Source organism: Rhinatrema bivittatum, chromosome 11 (assembly GCF_901001135.1).
Source record: "Rhinatrema bivittatum chromosome 11, aRhiBiv1.1, whole genome shotgun sequence".
In the NCBI taxonomy this organism is placed as follows: Eukaryota; Metazoa; Chordata; class Amphibia; order Gymnophiona; family Rhinatrematidae; genus Rhinatrema; species Rhinatrema bivittatum.
In genome coordinates, this window is record NC_042625.1 from 55,314,804 (window position 1) to 55,338,982 (window position 24,179).

The window sequence follows — 24,179 nt, forward strand, 5'->3', positions numbered from 1 at the left end:
AAGATGAAACTTCTATCACGCGAATAATGCAGCTTTGATTGGAATTGGGCTGGATAATGAATCTTGCCAAGATCAAGCTGGATCCTGCTCAGTGTTTGGAATATCTTAGAGCTCACTTTGATACGAGGAATGGTCGGGTGCACTTGACTGCAGAATGGTTTCAGAAAATTCAGATCCAAGGTCGCAGTCTGGTAGTACAGAAGCCCATGGTGTAGGACTAATGGTAAGTGTTGGGACATGTTAGCAGCCCTTGATTTACTATAATCTGGGTGAGGCTGCACATGCAGCCATTGCAGATTTCCCTCTGGTTAGTTAGGTTGCCTCAGTAGCAGGTGTTCTTTGTGATTTCCACTTTAAGTAGGGACCTGGTTTAGCATGGTTGGGGCTGAATGAATAATCTAGAAATCTCACCCTGGGTGACTTAATTGATGTGTACAGCAATATATTATTTGCAAAGGGGGCTCTAGCCCCTAGGCCAGGGATGAGCAAACCTTTTCAGCCATGGCCCACCTTCCATTCATGCAATTGGTTGGGGGGCCCTTCCCAAGATGGGTTAGTATGTATGTATGTATGTATGTACGTACACACAGATACCTAAAGAGTATTCATCAGGCAAGCACACTGCCAACCAGTGGCTCAAAGCCCCCATTTTATCTTCATTTTGCTGAAAGGAGTAAGCTCACACACACACACGGGCACAGAAAGGCAGACACCACATACCCAGACAAATAAATACCTCATACCTAGAGCTATATAGACATCCCAAACTCAGAGTAGGAAACAGATACCCAGACAAAGACAGACACCCCAAAAAGACAGAAACCCAACACCCTGACATGCACAGAGACATTCCACACCAAGACAGATACACAGATACAGAGAGGCATAGACAACACAACAAAACACAGGCAGACACACCTAGACAGAGAGAGAGAGAGAGAGAATCCACACCACACCCAGACACACATTTAATACATTACAATAGTAAGGGCTGGAAAATTTAAACAAAAAAACCCCAAAACTTAGGTGCCAGTCAACATTTTTAGGAGCTGAGAAACTGCATCACACCCTCCCCAACTTTACTTTTTGCTAATTTTTTTTATTTTTTTACCATTTTCAAAATGTTTTCCTTTTTTTCTTAATTTTCTTTTTATTTTCTGATGTTTTGATGCCTATTTAAACTTTCTTTTTATACACACTTTTTGCCTTTATTCTACCTTCCTCACCTCCTCCCTCTCCCTTCCACATCCTCTCTCTCTAGCCTCTTTACCTATTCCCTTCCTCAACTTTTCTGCCAGCAGGCAACAGCTGTGATCTCTCTCCACAGTAGAGGCAGCTCCTCTCTGGCCCGCTGAAAGAAATGCATGGCTAAGCCATAGTATACTTACTATGAGGTCACTACACTCTGCCAGCTCTCTCCCTCCTCAGACTGCAGTGCCTCCATGGCACAAGACTACCGTGTAGAAAGTTTTTTTCTTCCCTGATTGGGCAGTCAACTTTGGCCCCCTTCAGGATTGTTCAAGCCCCCCTCTGGAGAGCCCGCCTCCCAGTTTGCTCACCCCTGCACTAGGCTATGCCTTCAGTACTGAAAAATGCTTGAATTATAATCAAAATAGCTCTCTGCTTCAACGGCAGGGGAGAAAAAAAAACCTGATACTTCACGCATATCCAGCATAGCTCCCTGCTTCAAGGGGCTCCCAGTGCTTCTGGCCCTACAGAAAAACCTGCCATTCCAGACATCTTGACCTTTGGGAAGGTCTCAGCCCTTTCGGAACAGACAACCAAAAAGAGAAACTGGCTTGGGCTCCGGTTTGGCCCGAACTGTACAATGAAGCTGGGCCGACCCACCCATGGGACAAGGAGATAGGAGGCTGGCTATCCCTCTTCTATCAGAGGTAGGTCAAGATCCCATCAGACAACTGGGCTCTGGACATCATACGAAAAGGATGTGCCCTAGAATTTCACAGTATCCCTTGGGACCCATTCATGATGTCGCCTTGCCACGCCCAGCACAAAAGATTGGCAGTGGAATCCATGCTAGTAAGGCTTCTCAGTTTGAGGGCTATAACCCCAGTGCTCACATCTCAGGAAAATACGGGGTGTATTCCATCTATTTCATTGTACCCAAGCAGGAGGAGTCTTTTTTTGCCTCATCCTGGACCTCAAGAGTGTCAACAGTCATCTGCAGATAATCCACTTCCGCATGGAAACTCTTTGCTCCGTCATAATGGATGTTCAGCCAGGAGAGCTCTTAACATCCCTGGTCCTCTCAGAGGCCTACCTTCATATCCCAATCCATCAAGACCACCAGTGTTTTCTGCACTTTGCAGTGCTCAGCCGTTATCAGTTCTGGGCATTCTTTCGGCCTGGCAACTGCCCCCAGAACGTTCTCCAAAATTATGGTGGTCGTAGTGGTGGCACTAAGGAAAGAAGGGGGTCCCGGTACACCCTTACTTAGATGGCTGCAAAGTCATCTCAAGAGAGTCTTCAAGCGACCAGCAGGTTCACGTCCCTACTCCAGGAACTCAGTTGGGTCGTGAACATGGATGAACAGTCTCAAGCCTTCCCAGACCTTAGAGTACCTGGGAGTCTTTCAACTCCAAACAAGACAGTCTTCCTCTCTCCCTCGAGGATAAGGAAGCTGATGCGCCAAGTGTGCCGACTGACTAACACAATACACCCCAGGGTGTGGCGTTATCTCCAGGTCCTCAGCCTGATGTCGTCAACACTGGAGGTAGTGCCGTGGGCAAGGGAACACATGACACCACCCCAACACTCCCTGCTGTCACGTTGGAACCCACCATCTCAAGACTACTCTATTCGCCTGCACCTACGATGGAAGTATGTTCTTGGATCCAGTGGTGGCTTCAGGAAGTGAACCTAAGCAAAGGAGTACGCTTGTCTCCACTGAACTGGCTAGTCCTCACGATGGTGCAGGCCTCCGAGGATGGGGAGCCCACTGTCAGGAATTGACAACACAGGGCCGATGGACCAAGGAAGAGTTGTGCTGGAACATAAACCGCGTAGAGGCCAGAGCAGTCAGATTGGTGTATCTACACTTCTGCCACAGGCTCTGGGGTCAAGCAGTCCACGTGATGTCAGGCAACGTGACAACGGTAGCTTATATCAACCGCCAGGGAGGAACCAAAGTATCTCTGGAGATAGACCCCTTATGGAATGGGCAGAACTAAATCTGCAAGGGATTTCAGCCTCCCACATAGCAGTACAAGACAACATTAGGGCAGACTTCCTTAGCACGGAGAGTCTGGATCATGGAGAATGGACATTGTCGGCCAGAGCCTTCCAACTCCTAGTAGATTGTTGGGGTCTTCCATCCATCGACCTGTTGGCCACATCTCTCAATACGAAGGTTCCCTGATTCTTCAGTCGCAGAAGAATCGGGGAACACTCCCAAGGAATCAACGCCCTGGTTCAGACCTGGCCAGAGGGCCTACTGTACCCCTTTCCTCCGCGGCCTCTGCTGGGCAAGGTCATCCGCAAGATCGAATGACACAGAGGGCTAGTCCTCCTGGTGGCCCCAGACTGGCCCAGATGGTATGCAGACCTGCAGAGGCTTCTGGTGCAGAGCCCCCTACACCTCCCCTCGCACAAGAACCTCCTCCACAAGGACCCAACTCAATTTTGTCTTATGTTCTAACCCTTGAGAGGGCTTGCCTGAAGCATGGATACTTGGCAGGTGTAATTGCCACCTTGCTCCACGTGCGAAAATTTTCGCTGTCCCTGCTGTACGTGAGGATCTAGAGTTTTTGAGGCCTGGTGTGACTAATGCAGGGTGCCCCCTCAGACGACCAAGATTCCCATGATACTGGAATTCTTACAGGATGAGCTAAGCAAAGGACTGTCCCTCAACTATTTGAATGTTCAGGTTGCAGCTGTTTCAGAGGTGAGGTGAATGGAGCCCCAATTAACTACGCATCCGGACTTGAACAGTTTCCTGAAAGGGGGTTAAACACCTCAGACTGCCCTTAAGGTGGCCAGTCCCCCTATGGAACCTTAACCTTGTATTGGACTTCCTGGCAGGAACTTTGTTCCGGCCGCTGCGAGCTCTGTCCCTATGGCTACTAACATTGAAGACAGAGTTTTTGGTGGCGATATGCTCTGTTCGTCTCATCTGTGAACTACAGGCTCTGTCAATTTTGGAACCGTTCCTCCGACTGACTCCAGGAACGTTACACCGTCCCTTCCTTTTTACCAAAGTAGTCTGAGTTCCACTTGAACCAGTCCATTTCTTTACCATCCCTAGATAGATGCAAGGATTCAGAAGACTACCACCTTGTACGCCAGTTAAACGTCTGCAGGCTGTTGGTACGGTACCTAGAACATACAGAACTGGTACGCAAGATGGACCGCCTATTTGTCCTTCACGGCGAAAAGAAACAAGGCGGACCAGCTTTGCAAGCTATCATAGCCCGCTGGATCAAGGAAGTGATCATGGGAGCCTACATAAAGGCAGGGAAGCCTCTACCCCCTTCAGATGAAAGCTCACTGCACTAAGGCCTAGGCGGTATACTGGACAGAAGCTAAGCTACTGCCTCACAGTAACATTTGCCGAGCAGCAATGTGGTCTTCCTTGCACACCTTCTCCAGGTTCTACAGCTTGGATGTCCAGGCCCGAGTGGATGCAGCCTTTGTGAGGGCAGTGCTAACTGGACCACGGGCAGCCTCCAGCTCAGTCCGGGAGTAGCTTTAATCATCCCATTGGTCCTGAGTCCATCTGGCCACACGCTAGGAAATGGAGAAATTACCTGATAATTTCATTTTCCTTAGTGTAAACAGATGGACTCAGCATCCCGCCCACAAATAGTGCCAAGGGAGCGCACATGAACCTTTTCCCCAATGGACTACAGGTAAGCCTGGATCTGGATTTCTATCAGTTGGCCGAGATTCAGCACTTATGCCTGAGTGTGGCTACAATCTCCGGCCTTCAAGGTCTTAATAGAGTTTCTCAATGCTTAGTCCACAATGACTTTTGAAGAGAATACTGAATGGCTGAAGTCACTGGAGGGGTATACCTAGGGTGACGTCAGCTTTGAAATCTGACTGTCTCCATTTGCTAGCAGGAGAGCACATAACCCACTGGTCCTGAGTCCATCTGTCTACACTAAGGAAAACAAAATTATCACGTAATTTCTTCATTCTCTTCCTTTCTTCTACCATGTCTCTCCTAACTGCCTCTACATAGCTGCCAGTCTCCCTATTACTGCTGCTTTGTTCTTTCCATGTTGCTACTGCCAATCCAGCTTACTTCTGCTGCCAACTGTATGGTTTTGTTTACTACCGCATAGTAGTGGCTCCAGGAAAGAAGAAAGAGAAGGATAAGTGAGAACTGAGGTAGAGTATTGTGTCTGAGGTGGGAGAGGAGAGAACAGCAGTAGACCACCTAAGCGTGGTGGATGATGGCATGACTGGTTGCCACAGTTCCATAGCAGAGTATTTTCTGTAACAGTGACTGCAGAATCGCTACTATCTGGAGGACCTACCCATCTGGACTCTGTTTTACATGCTATTGTGTTTCTGACTGTATATTAGCAATTAAAGAGAAACATTTTTATTCCCATAGAGATTCCTGAAGATTCCTGAGTACCCGACGGTTAGAAACGATTATATTGATCTGCTTCAAAGTCTGTTATGTGAAAAGAAGGAAAGGTTAAATTATGAGGGTCTATGTTCTCATCTTTTCTTCTCCAGTGTTGAATGGAATAATATTCACGATTGTAAGTAGACCCTTTGAAATCAAAATAGAGCCTTTTTAATTTTCTTATGTTTCTTATGTATATATATAATTTTATTTTTTTATTTTTTTGGGAGTAGTGAGCGCTGAGGGAAAGCCATCAATGGGAAATAAAATTATGTTCAAGATTTCATCACTAAGGGTTGGAGGAAAAGAATGGGCCGGGCATTTTTACTGTGTATTTAGCTCACGCCTTTTTTCATTGGTAGCTCAAAGTGAGTTGCATTTAGGTATAATAAGTATTTGCCAGTAATGGGCAGTGATATAAGGAACTGAGGAAAATGGAAGAATGGAGAAATTAGTTATCTAGTTATGTTTGAACTAATTGGGTGTCTGGTTTCATAGGGTGGGTTTTTTTTGTTTTGTTTTTTTCAGTTTGCTTGCTGTGGAGCTTGATGTTAAACATTTTGTCTGACTTTTTGTGATAAAGGAAATTGCTGCATTTGCACTATAATCTAAGGGACCTTTGAAGAGCTGATTAGTGCTTCCAAAAATCTTTTTCCCTACCCCTCACCCACCATCTTCATCTAGCTTTGCTTTTATAGATGGTTTCTCACAGGACAAGCAGGATGGTAGTCCTCGCATATGGGTGACATCACAGGATGGAGCCCAATCATGGAACACTTTTGTCAGTTTCTAGAACTTTGACTGGCACCTACTGGGCATGCCCAGGGTGGCACTAACCCTGCAACCAGCAGGGGGCCCCCTTCAGTCTTCTTTTTTCTGTGCAGCAGTAGCCACGCAGTTCAGTTCAGTTCAGTCTATTCCTGTCTGGTTTGGCCCTCGCGGCCTACTGGCCATTGACCGCACTGCGGCTCATTTTTTTTCAAAGGCCATGGCGTCGTGGTTCCATCGGTGCCCTGACTGCACTCGCATCATGTCCATCACAGACCCGCATAAAGTCTGTGTAATGTGCCTAGGGTGTGAGCATGATGTCCTAACTTGCACCAAATGTGCCTTAATGACACCAAAAGGTTGCAAAGCCAGAATGGAGAAAATGGGTCTTCTTTCGGTCTCAAACTCCGACGCCGTCCATAGCTTTGTCGTCCGCACCGGCCGGTGACCGTCCAGCGTCGACGACTTCCTGGCCATCGACTATCTCTGTTCCCCTCAGGACCGAGGGGATCGAAGAGAGAAACAGACATAGGCACCAAAAGCCTCGGACCATCGATGAAGGCAAATCGACCTCTCCATCGTCCAAGCCGGCTTCTGCCTCGACAGCGAGCTCTCTCTCACATCTCTCGCACACCAGCTACAGTCTCAACAGTGCTCAACTGCACGCCATTTCCTCATCCTCCTGGGGCACATGGCATCCTCGGTGCATGTTACCCCGCTAGCCCGCTTGGCCATGAGTCATGCAGTGGACTCAATCCGTTCAACCTCTGTCAACCATTTGCTGATTTTAATACTTAATGCACAATTAAGCTCTGGAATTCAGGGAATACAAAGGTTTGAAGAAGTCTCTGGAGGAAAGAGGAAAAGTCCATAATCTGTTATTACCCAGGTAGACTTGGGGAAAGCTACAGCTTATCCCTGGGTGTAAGCATGGAATCTACTATCGTGTATTTAGGATCTTGCCAGGTACTTGTGAGCTTGATGGATCCTTGGTCTAACCCAGTATGGTGTTCTTATGTAAAGGACAGCATGCAAATGAGAGGTAATGTTAATGGGGAAACTTAAATCTCTCTCAGATAAGAAATATTCAAGAAGCAAACTTTAATTTTCTGTGAAATGGAAGTTCCCTGTACGTACCCGGATCAGTCCAGACCATGGGTTGAGCCTCCTGTCCAGCAGATGGAGACAGACAGACTAAAACTGAAAGGGTATCCTATATCAGGACAGAGCCTACCCTGCATCCCTTCAGTATTTGTCTGTCTCTAGCAGATGCAGGCAGCTGAACCTGTGGCTCCCTTCCTTTTCTCAATTTCTTTCTACCTGTGAGATTGTTCCTTCTCCTGTGTTGTTGTCTATCAAATCAAGCAAGTATTACCTTATTTCTGTTTAAAAAAAAAAAAAAAAAGTAAAAGATTCAAAACTCCTTCTTTGGGAGACAGCTCTGTCTCCCTGCTCTTAGGGGATACTAAGGGGGTTTTGCCCCTTGTTATACAGCCTAGGACCCCTTTTCCCGGTGACCTGCTTGTCTGCTGGGGCGATACTGGTGATCCAGTCATGCCCCCTCCTTGCCTGTGCTGCCTTACAGGATTTAACAGGGAAGCTCAATTCCCCTGCCTTCATTTAAGTTTACAAAAAAAGGCAAGAGACAAGCGAATTCAGCACCTTTGTGCACGGATAGCAGCAAAGCAGGGTTTGCTTTCCTGCCTCTGCTGCTCGGGCAGCACAGCTCAGCTGATTCTCCCTCCTGCGGCTTTTCTAACCTGCTTTCATGCCGCAATCCAGTGGCTGTCTAGCCTGCGGGGCGACTGCGATTTGGCTCTCCTGCGACGGGCACTGCTCTCACTGTTTGCCCGGAGGGGAGGGCCCCTCCATGGCTGCAACTAAATCGACGCCCCGGGCTCGTCCCCCCGCCGCCCCCCCCCAAACGTGTGACTAGGCCATCCTCTTCTCAGAAAACCGCGGGAACGGTGGCCATTTTGGGGGCAGGTTTTTCTTCAGACTCCAGTCTGCAGAGCTCAGGAGAGCCAGATTTAACTATTTCACCGCCGGATTTAAGCCCAGTTAGAGCCCCGGAGGGGGGTTTTGATCCTTCTCCCTCTCCCTCTCCCCCTCCCCCCTCCATGCCCGGGAAATCCAGATCTTGTTTTTCCACAAAGTTTGTGCTATTAATGCACAAATCATATCTAGCTAGCTTGCAGGAACAGGATGACCCTTCGCCAGGTCCCTCCCCAGCCAAGATCCCTCGGGTGCCTGCTCTGCAGGGCTCTGTCAGGGTGGTGCCGGGCCCTTCGGACCCCCCACAGCCAGCTGCGGTTCCTGATCTCGATCAGGACTCTGACTTTCTCCCGGGTCCTCCGCTCGAGGGTGACGGTCCACGTGTTCTCAGTTTGTTCTAAAGGGAAGAGCTGGATCCTCTCATTCCCTTTATTTTACAGGAACTGGGAATTGATGTGCCACCGGACGATACTGTTTGAGCCGTTATGCCAGCTAACGTGGACCCAGTCCTGGCGGGACTTAGGGCTCCTCCACGTTTGTTCCCATTCCATCCTATACACAAGCTGCTGCTCCATCAGGAATGGGAGTCCCCCGAAGCGGGGCTCAGAGTAGGGAGAGCAATGGACAAGCTCAATCCCCTCCCTGATGAATGCCTGGACATGCTTAAAGTTCCCAAGGTGGATTCTTCAGTCTCTGCTGTCACCAAGCACACCACCATCCCAGTGGTGGGAGCCACGGTGTTGAAAGATGTTCAGGACCACAAACTCAAGCTTTATCTGAAGCGCATCTTTGAAGTCTTGGCCTTAGGAGTCCGGGTGACAATCTGCAGCATTCTCATGCAGTGGGCAAGCCTCAGGTGGATTCAACAATTGCTCAGCATCCAGGACCTCCCGACTGCAGAGGCAGAGCAGGCAGAAAGGCTAGAGACGGCAGTGGTGTATGGAGCTGACACCCTTTACGATTTGCTCCAAGTGCAGGCCAAGGCTATGGTTTCTGCGGTGTCAGCCAGACTCCTCCTCTGGCTCCACAATTGGGTAGTGAATTCCTCTTCCAAGTTGCAGTTGGGCACACTTCCTTTCAAGGGTTAGTTGCTTTTTGGTGAGGACCTTTTACAGCTTATTAAATCCTTGGGAGACGACAAGGTTCATAAGCTGCCATAGGACCGCCCGAAACAGTCCAAGTCTTTCTTCCCTTGGTGCTCTCATTTCCGGGGGCAACGGCAGTTTAACAGCAGAGCACGGGGATCTTTTCCGAGATGTACCTCCTCCAGATCCCAGTCCTGGTCTCATTCCTTTTGTGGCCACTGTCCCTTCTGGGATGGCAACCAACAGCACTCCACCACAAAGTCCTCGCCCCATTGAGATGCAGCCAGCCCTTTCCTCCGTTCCAAACTTAAGTGGATGGCTGTCCCTTTTTCTCGAGGAATGGGTCAAGATTACTATGGGTCAGTGGGTCCTAGAGGTGATAGAGAAAGGTTACGCATTAGAATTTGCTCGGGACCTACCGGACCTTCACATAATTACTCCCTGTGGCAGCCGGAAGCGGCCAGCAGTCGACCAGACCCTTGGCAGGCTATAAGCGCTCGGTGGCATTGTTCCAGTCCCGGTGGAGGAACAAGGGTTCGGCCAGTTTTACATCTACTTCGTCGATCCCAAAAAGGACGGGTCCTTCCAGCCGATCTTGGATAAGAGTCGACCGGGCTCTCAGGGTTCCCCATTTTCGAATGGAGACCCTGAGGGCTGTGATTGCGGCGGTTCGTGCAGGCGAATTTCTGGCCTCGCTCGACTTAATGGAGGCTTATCTGCACATACCGATACGCCACGACCATCAGAAGTATCTCGGGTTCAATATTCTGGGACAACATTTCCAGTTCCGGGCGCTCCCATTCGGCCTCGCCACAGTGCCTCGCACTTTTACCAAGATCATGGTGGTAGTGGCGGCCGCTCTCCATGGGGAAGGAGTTCTGGTCCACCCTTACCTGGACAATTGGCTCATCCAGGCCACGTCTGAGACTTTCTGCAGAGTGGTGGTCGACAGTCCTGGCCTTCCTGACCTCCCTCGGGTGGATAATCAACTTCTACGAGAGCAGTTTACAGCCATCCCAGATCCTGGAATTTCTGGGAGCACGATTTGACACCTGAGTCGGAAAGGTGTTCCTCCCAGACGCTCAGGCGCTCAAACTCATGGAGCATTTTCTCTTGCTCTCGCTACCCACGTCCTGGGATTACCTTCAGGTCCTGGGGTCCATGGCTTCCACTATTGATCTGGTTCCTTGGCCTTTTGCGCATATGCGTCCGTTACAGAAAGCTTTGCTGTCCCGCTGGAAGCCGGTGTCGGAGCAGTTTTGGATGGTCCTTCTGCTTTCAGACTACTGTCGCAGACATGCAATGGTGGCTCTCGCTCGCTCAAATCCTGAAGGGGGATGCCCTTACAGACTTCTCAATGGATCATTGTGATGATGGACGCCAATCTATCCGGCTGGGGTGCAGTTTGTTAGACTCAGGCCACGCAGGGACGCTGGCACATCAATCGCCTGGAGGCCCAAGTGGTTCACCTGGCACTCAACGTCTTTCTCCCTCTGATCCGTCGCAAGGTGGTGTGGGTGCTCTCGGACAATGCCACCACGGTAGCCTATATCAATCGGCAGGGGGGCACCAGAAGTCGCCTGGTGGCTCTGGAAGCCAGCAAGCTCCTCGCCTGTGCGGAACGGCACCTGGATCGTCTGGCAGCTTCTCACATTGCAAGGAAGGAGAATGTTCAAGCCAACTTCCTTAGTAGTCAGCTTTTAGATCCCGGAGAGTGGGAATTGTCAGATGGAGTAATGGATCTCATCATCCGCAGGTGGGTCGTCGTCCCCCCCCCCGTCGACCTGATGGCTACTCTGGACACTGCAAAAGCCCCCAGATTCGTCAGCCGCAGAAGGGAACACTGCACCGAAGGAGTGGATGCCCTGGTTCTTCCATGGCTTCGCGATGTTCTCCTGTACGTGTTTCCCCCTTGGTCTCTGGTTGGGAAAAGTATTCAGAAAAATAGAACTTCATCGGGGTCCCGTCATTCTTGTGGCAACCAAATGGCCCCGTAGACCATGGTACGTGGATCTGGTGAACCTCTTCGCCTCAGCCACCTTCCACGTCTTCTCCGGCAGGGTCCCATATTTTTCGACCAGGCGGATCGTTTCTGTCTAGCAGCCTGGCTTTTGAATGGAGGCGACTAAGAAAGAAAGGATATAAAGAAGAAGTTATATCCACCCTGTTGCGGGCCCGTAAGCCTTCCACATCTCTTGCTTACGTTTGGGTTTGAGAGTTTTTGAAAATGTGTGCCGAGTCTGGAGTGCCGGCGCGCAAGGCTTCGGTATCCCAGGTCATCTCCTTTCTCCAGAATGGCCTTTCCAAAGGTGTATCACACCTCAGATCAGAGGTCCTTAAGTCATTATCCAAGCTTAATTATCATTTATTGACAAAATATTTTTTATAAATACATTCAATTTGACTGTTCTTATGTTACCTACTTGGACCCTTACCAAAACACTCTAAAATCACACTCATGCTTTACCCTTAAATACCTTCATTCATACCACACATCTCACTCATTCCCCACTCATTCTATACATAAAATATATAAAGTGCTAGAAATTCCTTTGCATCTAATGCAATTACAGTACTTCATACATCATTTTTTAAAATACTTATTTGACACACTTTATCCCCGTATACTCTTAAACATATGATGTTAATTGCTCTTATACTACTGTAAATTGGTCTAGTTCTGCTATAAATCAAACTTGTCCAACGAGAACCTCGTTTCGCCCTGGCACTTAGGGCTTCTTCAGGGATGTAGTTTCTTTTAAAATCTAGCATACATATTCATACTCAGTGGGTCCATTACATAGTATTGTCACTTCATATATCTGTAAAACAATAAATTTCATCATAACAACTCAATGTCTCATATTGTTCTTTATATAATTGAAACACATACATTATGTCAATCCACATAGTACCACAATAAACAATTACAACAATTTAATCATACCATGAACTTTCACAATCACTCTCTTTATTTCTCACTCTATTCACATATCAGCTGGACTGTGGTCCTCGGGTCTCTCATGTAGAACCGCTTCCAAACAATAGTATGTGTGGCACTTCAATATAAATATGCCTGCTTGACTGTCTTCAGGCATCTGCAGGACAACATAATAAATCCATAATTTCAACACAATATCCTACCTCATCAAATATCTGGTATTATATATATTAAAATTAACACCTATCATAATTCAATGTCCATTTGAATATCAGGTATGTTAAGGACTCACTACATTTGCCACTACACCAATATTGCCCATCACTGTCTTTACAAGTAATCCACATATTGAACTAACCCCACATCGCCTTTACTGAATACTATCAGTTCCCTCCTACACCCTTGTCTTACATATTGTTGAAACACAAATCCACGCTATTAATTACCAAGAATTGTTACTGACTTGCTAAAACCAGCATATAAGCTCTCAAACATTTTCTTCACTAAACACTGCCCCTCATCTACATCTTATTCGTTAGTCCACCACACTTTTGAGTAACTGAACACAAAAAATAGAATGTGAACCACTCAAGGTAACACACTTACCGCATTCCCCACTCTAACTCCATCTCCATTTCCAAAGGTGTGTCTTTCAACTCCTTAAGGGTGCAGGTTTCCGCCCTCTGGTCCCTCTTGGGTAGCATTGATGGTTGCGCTTTGGCGGCTCATCTGGATGTCGTTCGTTTCCTCAAGGGTGCGAAGCATTTGAATCCGCCCGTCTGGGCTACCTGTCCCTCATGGAGTCTTAACCTGGTGCTTAGGGTCCTTTTGTGAGGCTCCCTTTGAACCCCTCAGGCGGGCCACACTTAAGGATCTAACTCTTAAGGCAGTTTTTCTCGTCTCTGCTCATAAATACGTGCTTAAAAGCCAGAGGTGTTGCGCTCCTTTGTAGTGATCCTGGGTGTGGCAATATATTAATATCTGCTATGCATACCATTGCCTTACACCAAACAGTCATGGATAACCTCATGAAGACACAATTATTCATCCCAGTAATAACGGGCAATAGATGCACTAAAGACTTATATAAACACAGTAAGAGGGAACAAAAAGACAGAAACCTAATTCAAATTCCAATAAATCATTCAACAGTAGCTCAATGTTTAATTCTCTCTATTTTGCTAATTTGCTATTTTGCTAATCAATGCACAAACAATAAGAAAATAAATATTATAAACGACTTAATAGAGGACCAACATCCTAACATCTGTTGCATAACAGAAACATGGCTTAAAAAACAGATATAGCTTTGGTACATCAGATAAATCACACTAGTTACAATGTTACATCCTTACCAAGAGACTATAAGAGGGGGGTGGACTAATGAAGATGTCTAGGAAAAACCTAAAATTTTTCATTATACAGACAACTATTACTTTGCCATGTGAACTATGTGTGCTTAATTTCTAAACATATAACATCTGCTTAGTCTACTGTCCACCAAGGCTACTAGAATTAAATAGTTCACCACTGATTGAGACAATAGTAAATTATTTATCCAGACATGCCCTCAATAATTCTTGGAGACTTTAACTTACACATTGACCTAGAAGTAAAAATGAGCACATGTGAAACTTTCTTTAATACAATGTCAGTAATGGGATGGACCCAAATCATTAAAGGCCCAACACACAAGGGGGCACACCCTAGATTTAATATTCATAAATAGTGATAACATTTTAACAAAATCCACTAGAATTAAAGCCATTCCCTGGTCAGCCCATCACATGATAGATGCTGTCTTTAATTTTACAAATACTTTAACAGACACCAGAAAAATAAAAAAACAATTTAGAAAAAAATTTACCGATGATTATTTAATAAATAAATTAGACACCATGATCCATATTTTATTGTTAGATAATATGGATAATACAATTAAATCTTGGTTAAACATATGTCAGGAAATAATGGATGAGAAGTCCTATAATTGAAAAACAAATAATGAATGAATAAATAAACCATGGTATAATGAAAAAATTTGAGAACTTAATAGTTAAGAAGAAAAAAAAGGCGAAAAAATCCCTTTAACGATACATTAAAAGCTTATAGAATTACAGCTTCCAAATATTGCTCTCTGATAAACAAAATCAAGAAACTACTATGCTTCTAAAATTCATGACATCAAATACAACGCTAAAACAGACATCCAACACAGTTTCAAAAACAGACATGACTTCAATACCATCTACTGACGTTTGTAATAATTTCACGAAATTCTTTAACACAAAAGTACAAAACTTGACTAAAGATTTTACTGACCAAGGAACACACAAGTTACCTTTATATATAATAAATGATATCTTTTCCGAATTTAGCAGTACATCTACCTTAGAAATAAAATCAATAGTAAATAAATTAAATCCGGCAACTCATCCTATAGATTTGCTTTTTATCAAAAGTCTGAAACAGATGACATAATGCAAAGTATAACCTCAATGAAGGCTATATACCAAACATCTTAAAATGCGCAGCTGTCGGACCAAACTTGAAACCTAATAAAAAAGAAACACATGATCAAACACAGTATCAAATTTACCAGCCTTAGCCAAAATAATAGAAAAAAACTGCTTGCAGCAACTTTCACATTACCTAGATTCTAACAACCTATTATTCCCGTCACAACACGGTTTCAGAAAAAATTACAGGTCTGAAACGCTATTACTATCACTGGAAGACACAGTTCTCAGAGGTTTTGACTCAGGCTGCGCCTATCTTCTGGTCTTGCTTTTGACATTATAAATAATAAAATCATGATTATCTGATTAAAGAAAATAGGTATAGAAGGTACAGTTTTACAATGGTTCTCCTCCTCCTTGTCTGATACACATCAGATTTGTTCCGATTAGAAAGGGTCAGCACTTTCACCTATGCTGTTCATTCCTTAAACTATTGGAAATCTACTTCATCACTGTCAAGCAATTACTTCAACAAATGAAATTAGTAATAAACTTGGATAAAGCAGAAATTATACTGTAGAATAGAAAAATATCAAATGTACCTCCTACACCAATAGCCTATCTGAATGATCAAAAATAGAGCTTTCTGAATATGGACGTGATCTAGGTGTTGTCATAGATGGCAAACTTTCCATGAAAAAACATATAAATTTAAAAGTGAAGAATGGATATTATAAATTGATCATCTTAAAGTTAAAACCATTATTATACCATGACTATTATAGAACAGTGCTACAAACGCTAGTCTTTAGGAATTCGATTTCTGCAACTCCCTCTTACTGGGTTTACCTCAAACAACAACTTGCCCTCTACAGATACTATAGAATGCCACTGCAAGAGTTGCAATAAATCTGATCATATCATTTCAACACTACAATCCTTACATTGGTTGCCTATTAAACAGAGCCCAATACAAAATCTAAACAATCATCCACAATTCATTATATAACAATAATGTTACTTGGTTAAATGCCTCACTTCATTTATGCCGAATAGAACACTCAGATCGGCAAACAAAGGTCTCTTGCAAATCTCTTCGGTTCAGGGCTCTCACCTAAGTGAGGTTAGGGACAGATCAACTTCCATAGCCAGCCCTGTACTCTGGAATAATATGCCAGTCGAGCTAAGATTAGAATCGGATATTAAGATTTTTAAAAGGCACTGAAAACATGCTATTTAGCATTGCCTTTCCGTTAACAGAAAAAGGATAGCAGTTGAATTACTGTAAGAGTGACTGTAATCTTAATTTTGTACCCAAACAGAGTGAACAAAAAATTACAGACTGCAGTTTGACATCGTGGACAGTGTAATACAAGCACTGTTGGTGGCGGTAATAGATTAATACCTTGAGGCCAATGTATTTACAGGATCCAAAGCAATATGATTTCACAGGGATAAGATCTTGACAAACTTATATTAATAGATGTGGCCTGTCTAGATTTCACTAAAGTCTTTGACACTGTTCTGCATAAGATTGGTGAGCAAGTTAACCTGTCTGGGAGTTGGATTAAAATTTAAAACTGGATGAAATGTTAGTTGAGTAACAGGGAATGGTGGTCAATGGTATTCACCTTGACGGGAAAGTGACCAGTTGGGGTGCTACAGTACCAGTTCAATTCCTCTTTATTGTCTTTTTATGAGACACGGTGGAAGAGCTAGATGGAGAAATTTTATCTCTTTGCAGAAGTTATGCAACACAGTGGACACACCAGGGGGTTAGATGAGATGAAAGAGGATGTTTAAAAAAAATTTGTAAGAAAGGTCATGGGTTTGACATCTTCTAATAAAAATAAATAAATAAATAAATGCAAAATCATTCCTTTGGTGTGCAGAATTCCAAGGGCAAAATACATTTTGGAGGGGAAGAACTAGCAATCACCAAACAGAAAAGAGACATGGTTTATTATCTTTGTCCTCAAGGTAGCCATTTAGGGATAGATTTTAAAAGGAGTGTGCAAGCAGATGGACGTACCGATTTTGTGTGTCTGCTGGCAAGCACATGTTATAAAATCCGATGGCCGCGCACCCATGCACCCTGGATTTTAAAATCCGCTGTACATGTGCGGGTGGCGCGGCAGATTTTTGCTGACGATGCAATCGAGCCTTCCCCACTTCCCTCCCAGTCTGCTTCAGTTAAGGAGCACTACACTGAGGGTAAATTTTTGTACTATGGTACTCTTCTACCAAGTAGTCAATATCAACAAAAAGAGTCCTCACCCATTTACAAAATGTAATTTCAAAAATCCAATTTATTCATGAAAACGCATAAAATAGATCCTGTCTAGACAATAATTCCTAAACTAACACACTCATTCATCCATACCACAAACAAACATATCACAATTCCCATCAACCCCTTCTTTTTATAAAAACAACAAATATATTATATAAAAAATCCCAGCACCAATGTGTAACACTGATAGTTAATATAATATCACATGTATCTTACAACCTTTTACTCTTTTAATTTAAATAGCCTTTAATAATACATTACAATAATGCTGCGACAAAACCACTGTGTGTATTGGAACCCGATATTTCTCATGTTCCCGCGTTACACACTATACTCTTCTTCTCAAACCGGTGACAACGTCCATTGGACGTTAAGGAGCAGACAGAGAGAACTTCCTTACTCCCCTTCCCTTTTCCCCCTCTTCTCTCCACCCACTAAACCCTTCCCAGCAACTTATGTTTTTTTTATTTTACTACTTACTGCTCCCTTGGAGCAGAAGTAGTTTTGCCATCAGTGGACAGTGTAATACAAGCACTATTGATGGAGGTAATAGATTAATGGCTGCTGTCCCGGCCGGCCTCTGTCCAGCTCTTCCTGGCCCGCCCCTTTTTCAGGGTCCAGCACTTATGTTCTTATCAGCACTTGCGCGCTTGGCTGGGGCCTTCTGAAAATGTGCGAGGTGCGCGCAGAGCATGGCCACACAAGTAAGTGCTGATTTTTGTGCGTGGCTGTTTTAAAATTCGGTCTTTAGTGTGACAAAGCACTTGTGAAAGCTAATAGTACATTTGAGTGAATAAAGACTGAAATACTACCCCTGTATTGGTCTCCAGAGATTCCCTAACTTGAGTGCTCTTTGAAATTCTGGAGAACACATCTAAAAGAGGAACTTTATGGTGCACAGCTTGAACTATGATTCATAGTCTGAGGGCTCTGCTACTATTAATCGTTATTGTAGCACTACTAAATGAGTGCAGCACTATACAGACACATCTAAGACACCATCCTTGCTCAATGGAGCTCACAAGCTAGTCCAGACTACGTAAACATGACACACAAGGGGCTTGCAATTAAATCAGCATGGCTAGAATTGCAGTGAGTCAGAATCCGGTTGGATTTAAGAGAGGAAGGGACTATTGAAGATAATGGAAAAGGGGAAACATACACATTTTAAATAACTTTTTATTGATTTAACATATATAAAGCCCAGCATAGCTAACAGATGACTACATCAAGTTGTGCTGGATTCTTAGGGCATAAGTCCCCTGCACAAACAAGCATGAAATAAAGGATTACAGACATCACAGAGAATCCTGATTAATTTCTGATAAAACTGTTATTAGTCATCTGTGGAATAAAATGCACATACTGATCTTCATATTTGAAGCTATAACTTTAAACATCAACTGTTGCGCGTCCCGTCCTCGCTTGGCCCGTGCCCGGGCCTGCTCACCTCACCAAGTCCTCCACGGGTCCCGGGTCGTCATCCCCTGCTAGAGCGGCGAGCGCAGCTAGGTCGCGGCGGCGGTTGCCGGGCCTTCCACTTCCAGCCAGGCCTCACGGCGGGGCTCAGCATCCTCGGTGGCGTCGGCCCCGCCCCCTAGGCACACGCGTGCAGACTGCCCTGCTCCTTAAAGGGTCAGGGGCGGATCCCAGCTCCGCGGCACGCCTTGATTGAACGGTGCTTAAGAGGAAGTGCTTGCCTGCACTTCCTTGCCTTGGCAATCGGGTCTCTCATGCTGTGATTTCTAGCTTACCTCTGCGTTTCCAGTATTTGTTCCAGTCTCGTTCCAGCCTTGTTCCAGCATCCTTCTGTTCCTTCGTCTCCCCAGGTAGTACCTCTTGGTACTGACCTCTGCCTGTTCTTGACTACGTTGATCACTGCCTGGATTTGACCTTTGCCTGTTTCCTCGACCATGTCTGCACGCTGCCTGGAACTGACCTCTGCCTGACCATGTCTGACTGCTGCCTGGAACCTGACCTTTGCTTTGGCTGACTATGCTATCTTGACTCTGGCCTTGATCCTTGCCTTATATTCAGAGACTTCTTTCTGGCCTTCTCTGGCACCCTGGACTTCTAGCCTGAACATCGACTGCGCATGCTTGATCATGGTGGGCACATCCCTAAACTTTATCTCTCTGAGATCCTGCGAGGCCCACCGAAGACCAGGCGGCCCGGGTAACCAAGAGCTCAACCTGAGGGAACCCTGGGTTGCTAGTGGTGAAGCTCCAGCTAGCCTCTGTCTCCTCTTGTGCTCTGCCTCCTGGTGGCAGGCGCTCTCTGGGTCCAACCAGGGAGCCTACCAATCCTGCACTAGGCCAAGAGTCTACCTTCCTGCGCAACATCAACTCAAGCCTCCCATGCTGCCTACCTTTATAATCACATTCTTTGATTTCTTATAAACATCAGAATAGTGTTTTGTTTTGGTTTTTTTTTTTGTTTAAGTAAAAATGCTCAAACCTAGACTTAGTAATTTTATCTCATTCTATTTAGGCTTAATAAACATACTGTTAATCTTTTACTCTGTGCTGTTAAACTTTCAATAAGTTCCAATTTATCAGAGACTTTGTCTTCTCGATTCCTTTTAGAGATCTCTGCTGTTTTTTTTTCTGTAAATGCAATGTTTATCATTCTTCCCACACAGTAAAAGATGGAGCTCTCTCCTCTTTCTGCACACACATACTTTTTTGCAGCCACAAATAACATGGCGAAGAAACTTTTTTGTCTGTCAGGTTAAGCTGTAAATTATCTGGAAACAGACTTAGCAGAGTGATAGTGTTTATCAAAGGAAGCTTTATGTAATATTTTTCTTTCACAGTTCTTTGATTTTTGCCCCTGAAATATTTAATATTCACATTATTAAAAGCAATGCATCAAAGTCCTTATGCTTTTTTTTTTTATATTTTTGACATGTATCCAGATACCCTATGTTAAATCTTCTAGGAGTAACAAACTATATCATTTTAAATTGTACTACTTTCAATTCACTGATCAAGATTCTTTTTTTTAACAATTGTCATCTAAATATCTTTGTTTTCACTTCAATAATGTCTTCTAAAAATTCCTATTTTAAAGTAATAAAGAATAAAATGGTGAATATCATAATTCTTCTATCATTCCTTGATGTTCACCACATCTCAAAAAAGAAAGCTGTGCTGGAAAAGATACAGAAAAGGGCAACCAAAAAGGTAAAGGGGATGGAACAGCTCCCCTATGAGGAAAAGCTAAAGATTTTAGAGCTGTTCAGCTTGGAGAAGAGATGACTGAGGGAGGATATGATAGAGGAATATAAAATCATGAGTAGAATAGAACAGATAAATATAAATAGGTTATTTTTTTTATCTTTATTTAAAAGCTTCTATTCCATTCATGTTCAAAGTTCCAGGTGGATTACAGTAAAACAATTCATGATGATAATCATTATAAATATATAAAGATTAAAAAAAACATACAAGTATAGAAAATAAAATATCTACAAGCATATACACAGGCTAAAATAAATGGCACATACATAAAATATTTGGATAAAAAAGAATTAAATATGAGACTACAAATAAAGATGGCATAGAACCCTAGAAATTCATGCTATAGTGGCCATACAGCAAGCAGGCAATGATCTTAATGCGAAGTCATCGTTGCCTTAGTCAACATCCACTCGATCGTCTCCGGCTGGATCGATTCGCAAGGTCATACTAAAAAAGCGAATACCCGATGAGGCAGGGGATAGGGCATCGCCAACCCCATCTACATCGTCATTCAGGTCGGTATCGATCATCGAAAAGACTGCCGAAAGTAAACAGAAGCATCGGAGGACGCATGATCCAGACATCGACCCAACAACCGGTGATCCATCGAGGGTTCCTGGATCGCAATCTAAGAAACCTCGCAGAGACGAAACATCACCGAGGCCTTCTAAGCTGAGGCGATCCCCACCTTTGTGGCCCACTACTGTCTCGACAAGGAAGGACGACAAGATTCAGCCTATGGACAATATGTCTTAAAGAACTTGTTTCCAGCATAATCCAACTCCTTCCACATCCAACCTTTCGTGATTTCAGGCTGCCTCATTTTTCCCAACAGTACGCCAGTTGTGCCTGTTGCACAAGTTGTACACTGTTGGTCCAATACAAGGATGACTCAGCCTGTAGCTTACTAATCACCCATATGTGAGGACTAGCATCCTGCTTGTCCTGAGATAAAGCAAAATTGCTTACCTTGTAATAGGTGTTATCCCAGGACAGCAGGATGTAGTCCTCACAAAACCCACCTGCCACCCCGCGGAGTTGGGTCAGATACGTTTTATTATTTTATTTTTGGCTAACGCTCATTGCTACAAACGAGACTGAAGGGAGACCCCTGTGGCCAGGAATCTCATGGCATGCTGAGCATGTTCAGTGGGCACACTGTGCCAGTCAAAAGTTTCTAGAAACTTTGACAGAAGTTTTTCCGTATAGGGCTCCATTACTGATGTCACCCATATGTGAGGACTACATTCTGCTGTCCTGGGATAACACCTATTAAAAGTTAAGCAATTTTGCTTTTTCACTCAATGCACAATTAAACTCTGAATTCGTTGCCAGAGGATGTGGTTAAGGCTATTAGCTTAGCTGGGTTTAAAAAAGACTTGCCCTCACTAACAGGCCGATTCAGTAAAGTCCGCGGGAGAGCGGACGAACGCCCACTCTCCCGGCGTGTGCACAGGCAACTCACCTGTGCACGCGATTCTGTATTTAAAATAGGCGGTGCAGTAGAAACAGGCAAAAGGAGGCGCTAGGAACACTAGCGCGTCCCTAGCGCCTCCTTTTGACCTGGAGCGGCGGCTGTCAGCGGGTTTGACAGCTGACGCTCAATTTTGCTGGTGTCAGTTCTCGAGCCCGCTGACAGCCACGGGCTCGGAAACCGGACGCTGGCAAAATTGAGCGTCCGGTTTTTGGCCCGATAGCCGCCGGCCCATTTAAAAAAATTTTTTTTCTTGACTTTTTTTATTCTTCGGGACTTCAGACTTCTATTACATCAGTTATAAGAACATGCCATACTAGGTCAGACCAATGGTCCATCAAGCCTAGCATCCTGTTTCCAACAGTGGCCAATCCAAACTATAAGTACCTGGCAAGTATCCAAAAACTAAGTCTATCCCACGCTACTGATGCCAGTAATAGTGGCTATTTTCTAAGCCAACTTGATTAATAGCAGGTAATGGACTTCTCCAAGAACTTATCCAAACCTTTTTTAAACCCTGCAATGCTAACTGCACTAACTACATCCCCTGGCAACAAATTCCAGAGTTTAATTGTGCGTTGAGTGAAAAAGACGCAGAACTCTTATTGCATCAGTAATTATCAAAACAGGGAAAATCTCAAAACCCTATAAATTCAGAACCCACATCTTATTGTTTACATTGCAAAAACCCCAATGTATCTCATGTCAAACATTTTTTTCATAATTTATTTTCTTTTCACCATTTTTTCTACTTTTTCAGTATTTTTTCATAATCTTTTATTGTGATACCCAAGATAAGTGCACTTCTTTTGGTCTGCAGGGTGGTATTTTATGATTAAACGATTTTTTATTGAGCATGAGCAAAACACACAACCCGGGCTGTATGGACACTTATACACCTCGGGAGCACTTGGAAACAATTAGTACAAACTTGCTCATTTACAATTTCGCTAAAACCCCTCAGAAAGCCTCAATCCTCTGCGCCTTAACCCCCCCCCCCCCCCCCCCCCCCCCCCCCCCCGCCCTCGTCATGGATTCATAGCTAATAAACATTATAGCAAGGGTTCAGGGCGCCCAAACACAATGCAAGACACATATTAGATGCCCAGCGTCTCCTAGAACAACTTATCCAACACGTATGGAACCCAGCATAGTCAGTCATTTAAAATCAAGCTCCAAGCTCGATATGGTAGAACTTGTGTATGGGGTGGTATTTTAAAGGTTTTGGATATGAGGGAGTTATAATAATGGTATGTTTGGGGTTTTATTATATAAAATACATTGGGGTTTTTGCAATGTAAACAACAAGTGAGTTTTGAATTTATAGGGTTTTGAGATTTTCCCTGTTTTGATAACTACTGATGCAATAAAAGTTCTGTAATATAATTGAGGGTTACATTTTTAAGAGATGGTTTAGAATGCACTGTTCTAAGTATGGTATTTTTGGTAGCTTTGTTTGGTAGAACAATATTTGCAGTCTTTGTGAGATACTAGTTTAAAAAAAAAAGTTTGGACAAGTTCCTGGAGAAATCTATAAACTTTTATTAATCAAGTAGACTTACAAGTAAATTTTAAGAACCCTGCATGAGCAAAATTTAGGAGATATGCGCATGGCTGGGCAGAGCGCACACCGAGCACATTTTTAAAAATGGCCTGGCCACGAGCATATCTCCTGGTACACACAGAAGGGCTGGGTTATTAAAAAGGGGCAGGGTCTGGGCGGGGGCCAGCTGGTGCGCACAACTTACTTCTGCTTTTTAGAGCAGGTAAGTTGTGAAACAAAAAATGTTAGCGGAGATAGTGTGGATTTTAGGGGTCGGGGAGGAAAGGTAGGTAGGGAGATAGGGACGTTCCCTCCCAGTCCGCTTCTTAGATGGAGTTAGGGTGGGTTAAGGGGTTGGGGAGGAGAGGGGGAAAAGGAAGGAAGGAAGGAAGGCTAGATAGGCAGGGATAGGGAACTGGGAATAGCCTACTCGTGTTGCTGTGTGTGTTTTTATTTTTAAATGCTGCCCCCCCCCCCCCCCCCCCCGCGCGAGCACGAGACCCCGCACGTTTGCTCGCGGGTATCAAATTTTATAACATGCACGCATGTTGTAAAATCGGTGCGTCTCTTAAAATCTACCCTTTAGGGAATAGCCACTACTTATCCCTTGGTCTTAGCCACATGTCTGTTTACTGTTTGGGATCCTACCAGGTACTTGCGACCTGGAAACAAGATACTGGGCTTGATTGACCCTTGGTCTGTCTCAGTATAGCAAGTGTTGTGTTCTTATGATCTAAAACTTTGAAGAGTGCATTTTTTTTTTTACCTTTCTAAAGCAGT

At 44.4% G+C, this 24,179-nt stretch overlaps 1 protein-coding gene across 12 annotated transcripts in view; it reads left to right on the forward strand.

Moving 5' to 3' along the window:
- Positions 1-24,179, forward strand: part of CIT (citron rho-interacting serine/threonine kinase) — a 424,741-nt gene that overhangs the window by 114,036 nt on the left and 286,526 nt on the right. For all 12 annotated transcript variants that reach the window (XM_029571779.1, XM_029571775.1, XM_029571774.1 and 9 more), the window contains one exon: positions 5,582-5,735. In XM_029571779.1, coding sequence (XP_029427639.1) covers positions 5,582-5,735 — 154 coding nt within the window. The remainder of the gene's footprint in view (positions 1-5,581; positions 5,736-24,179) is intronic.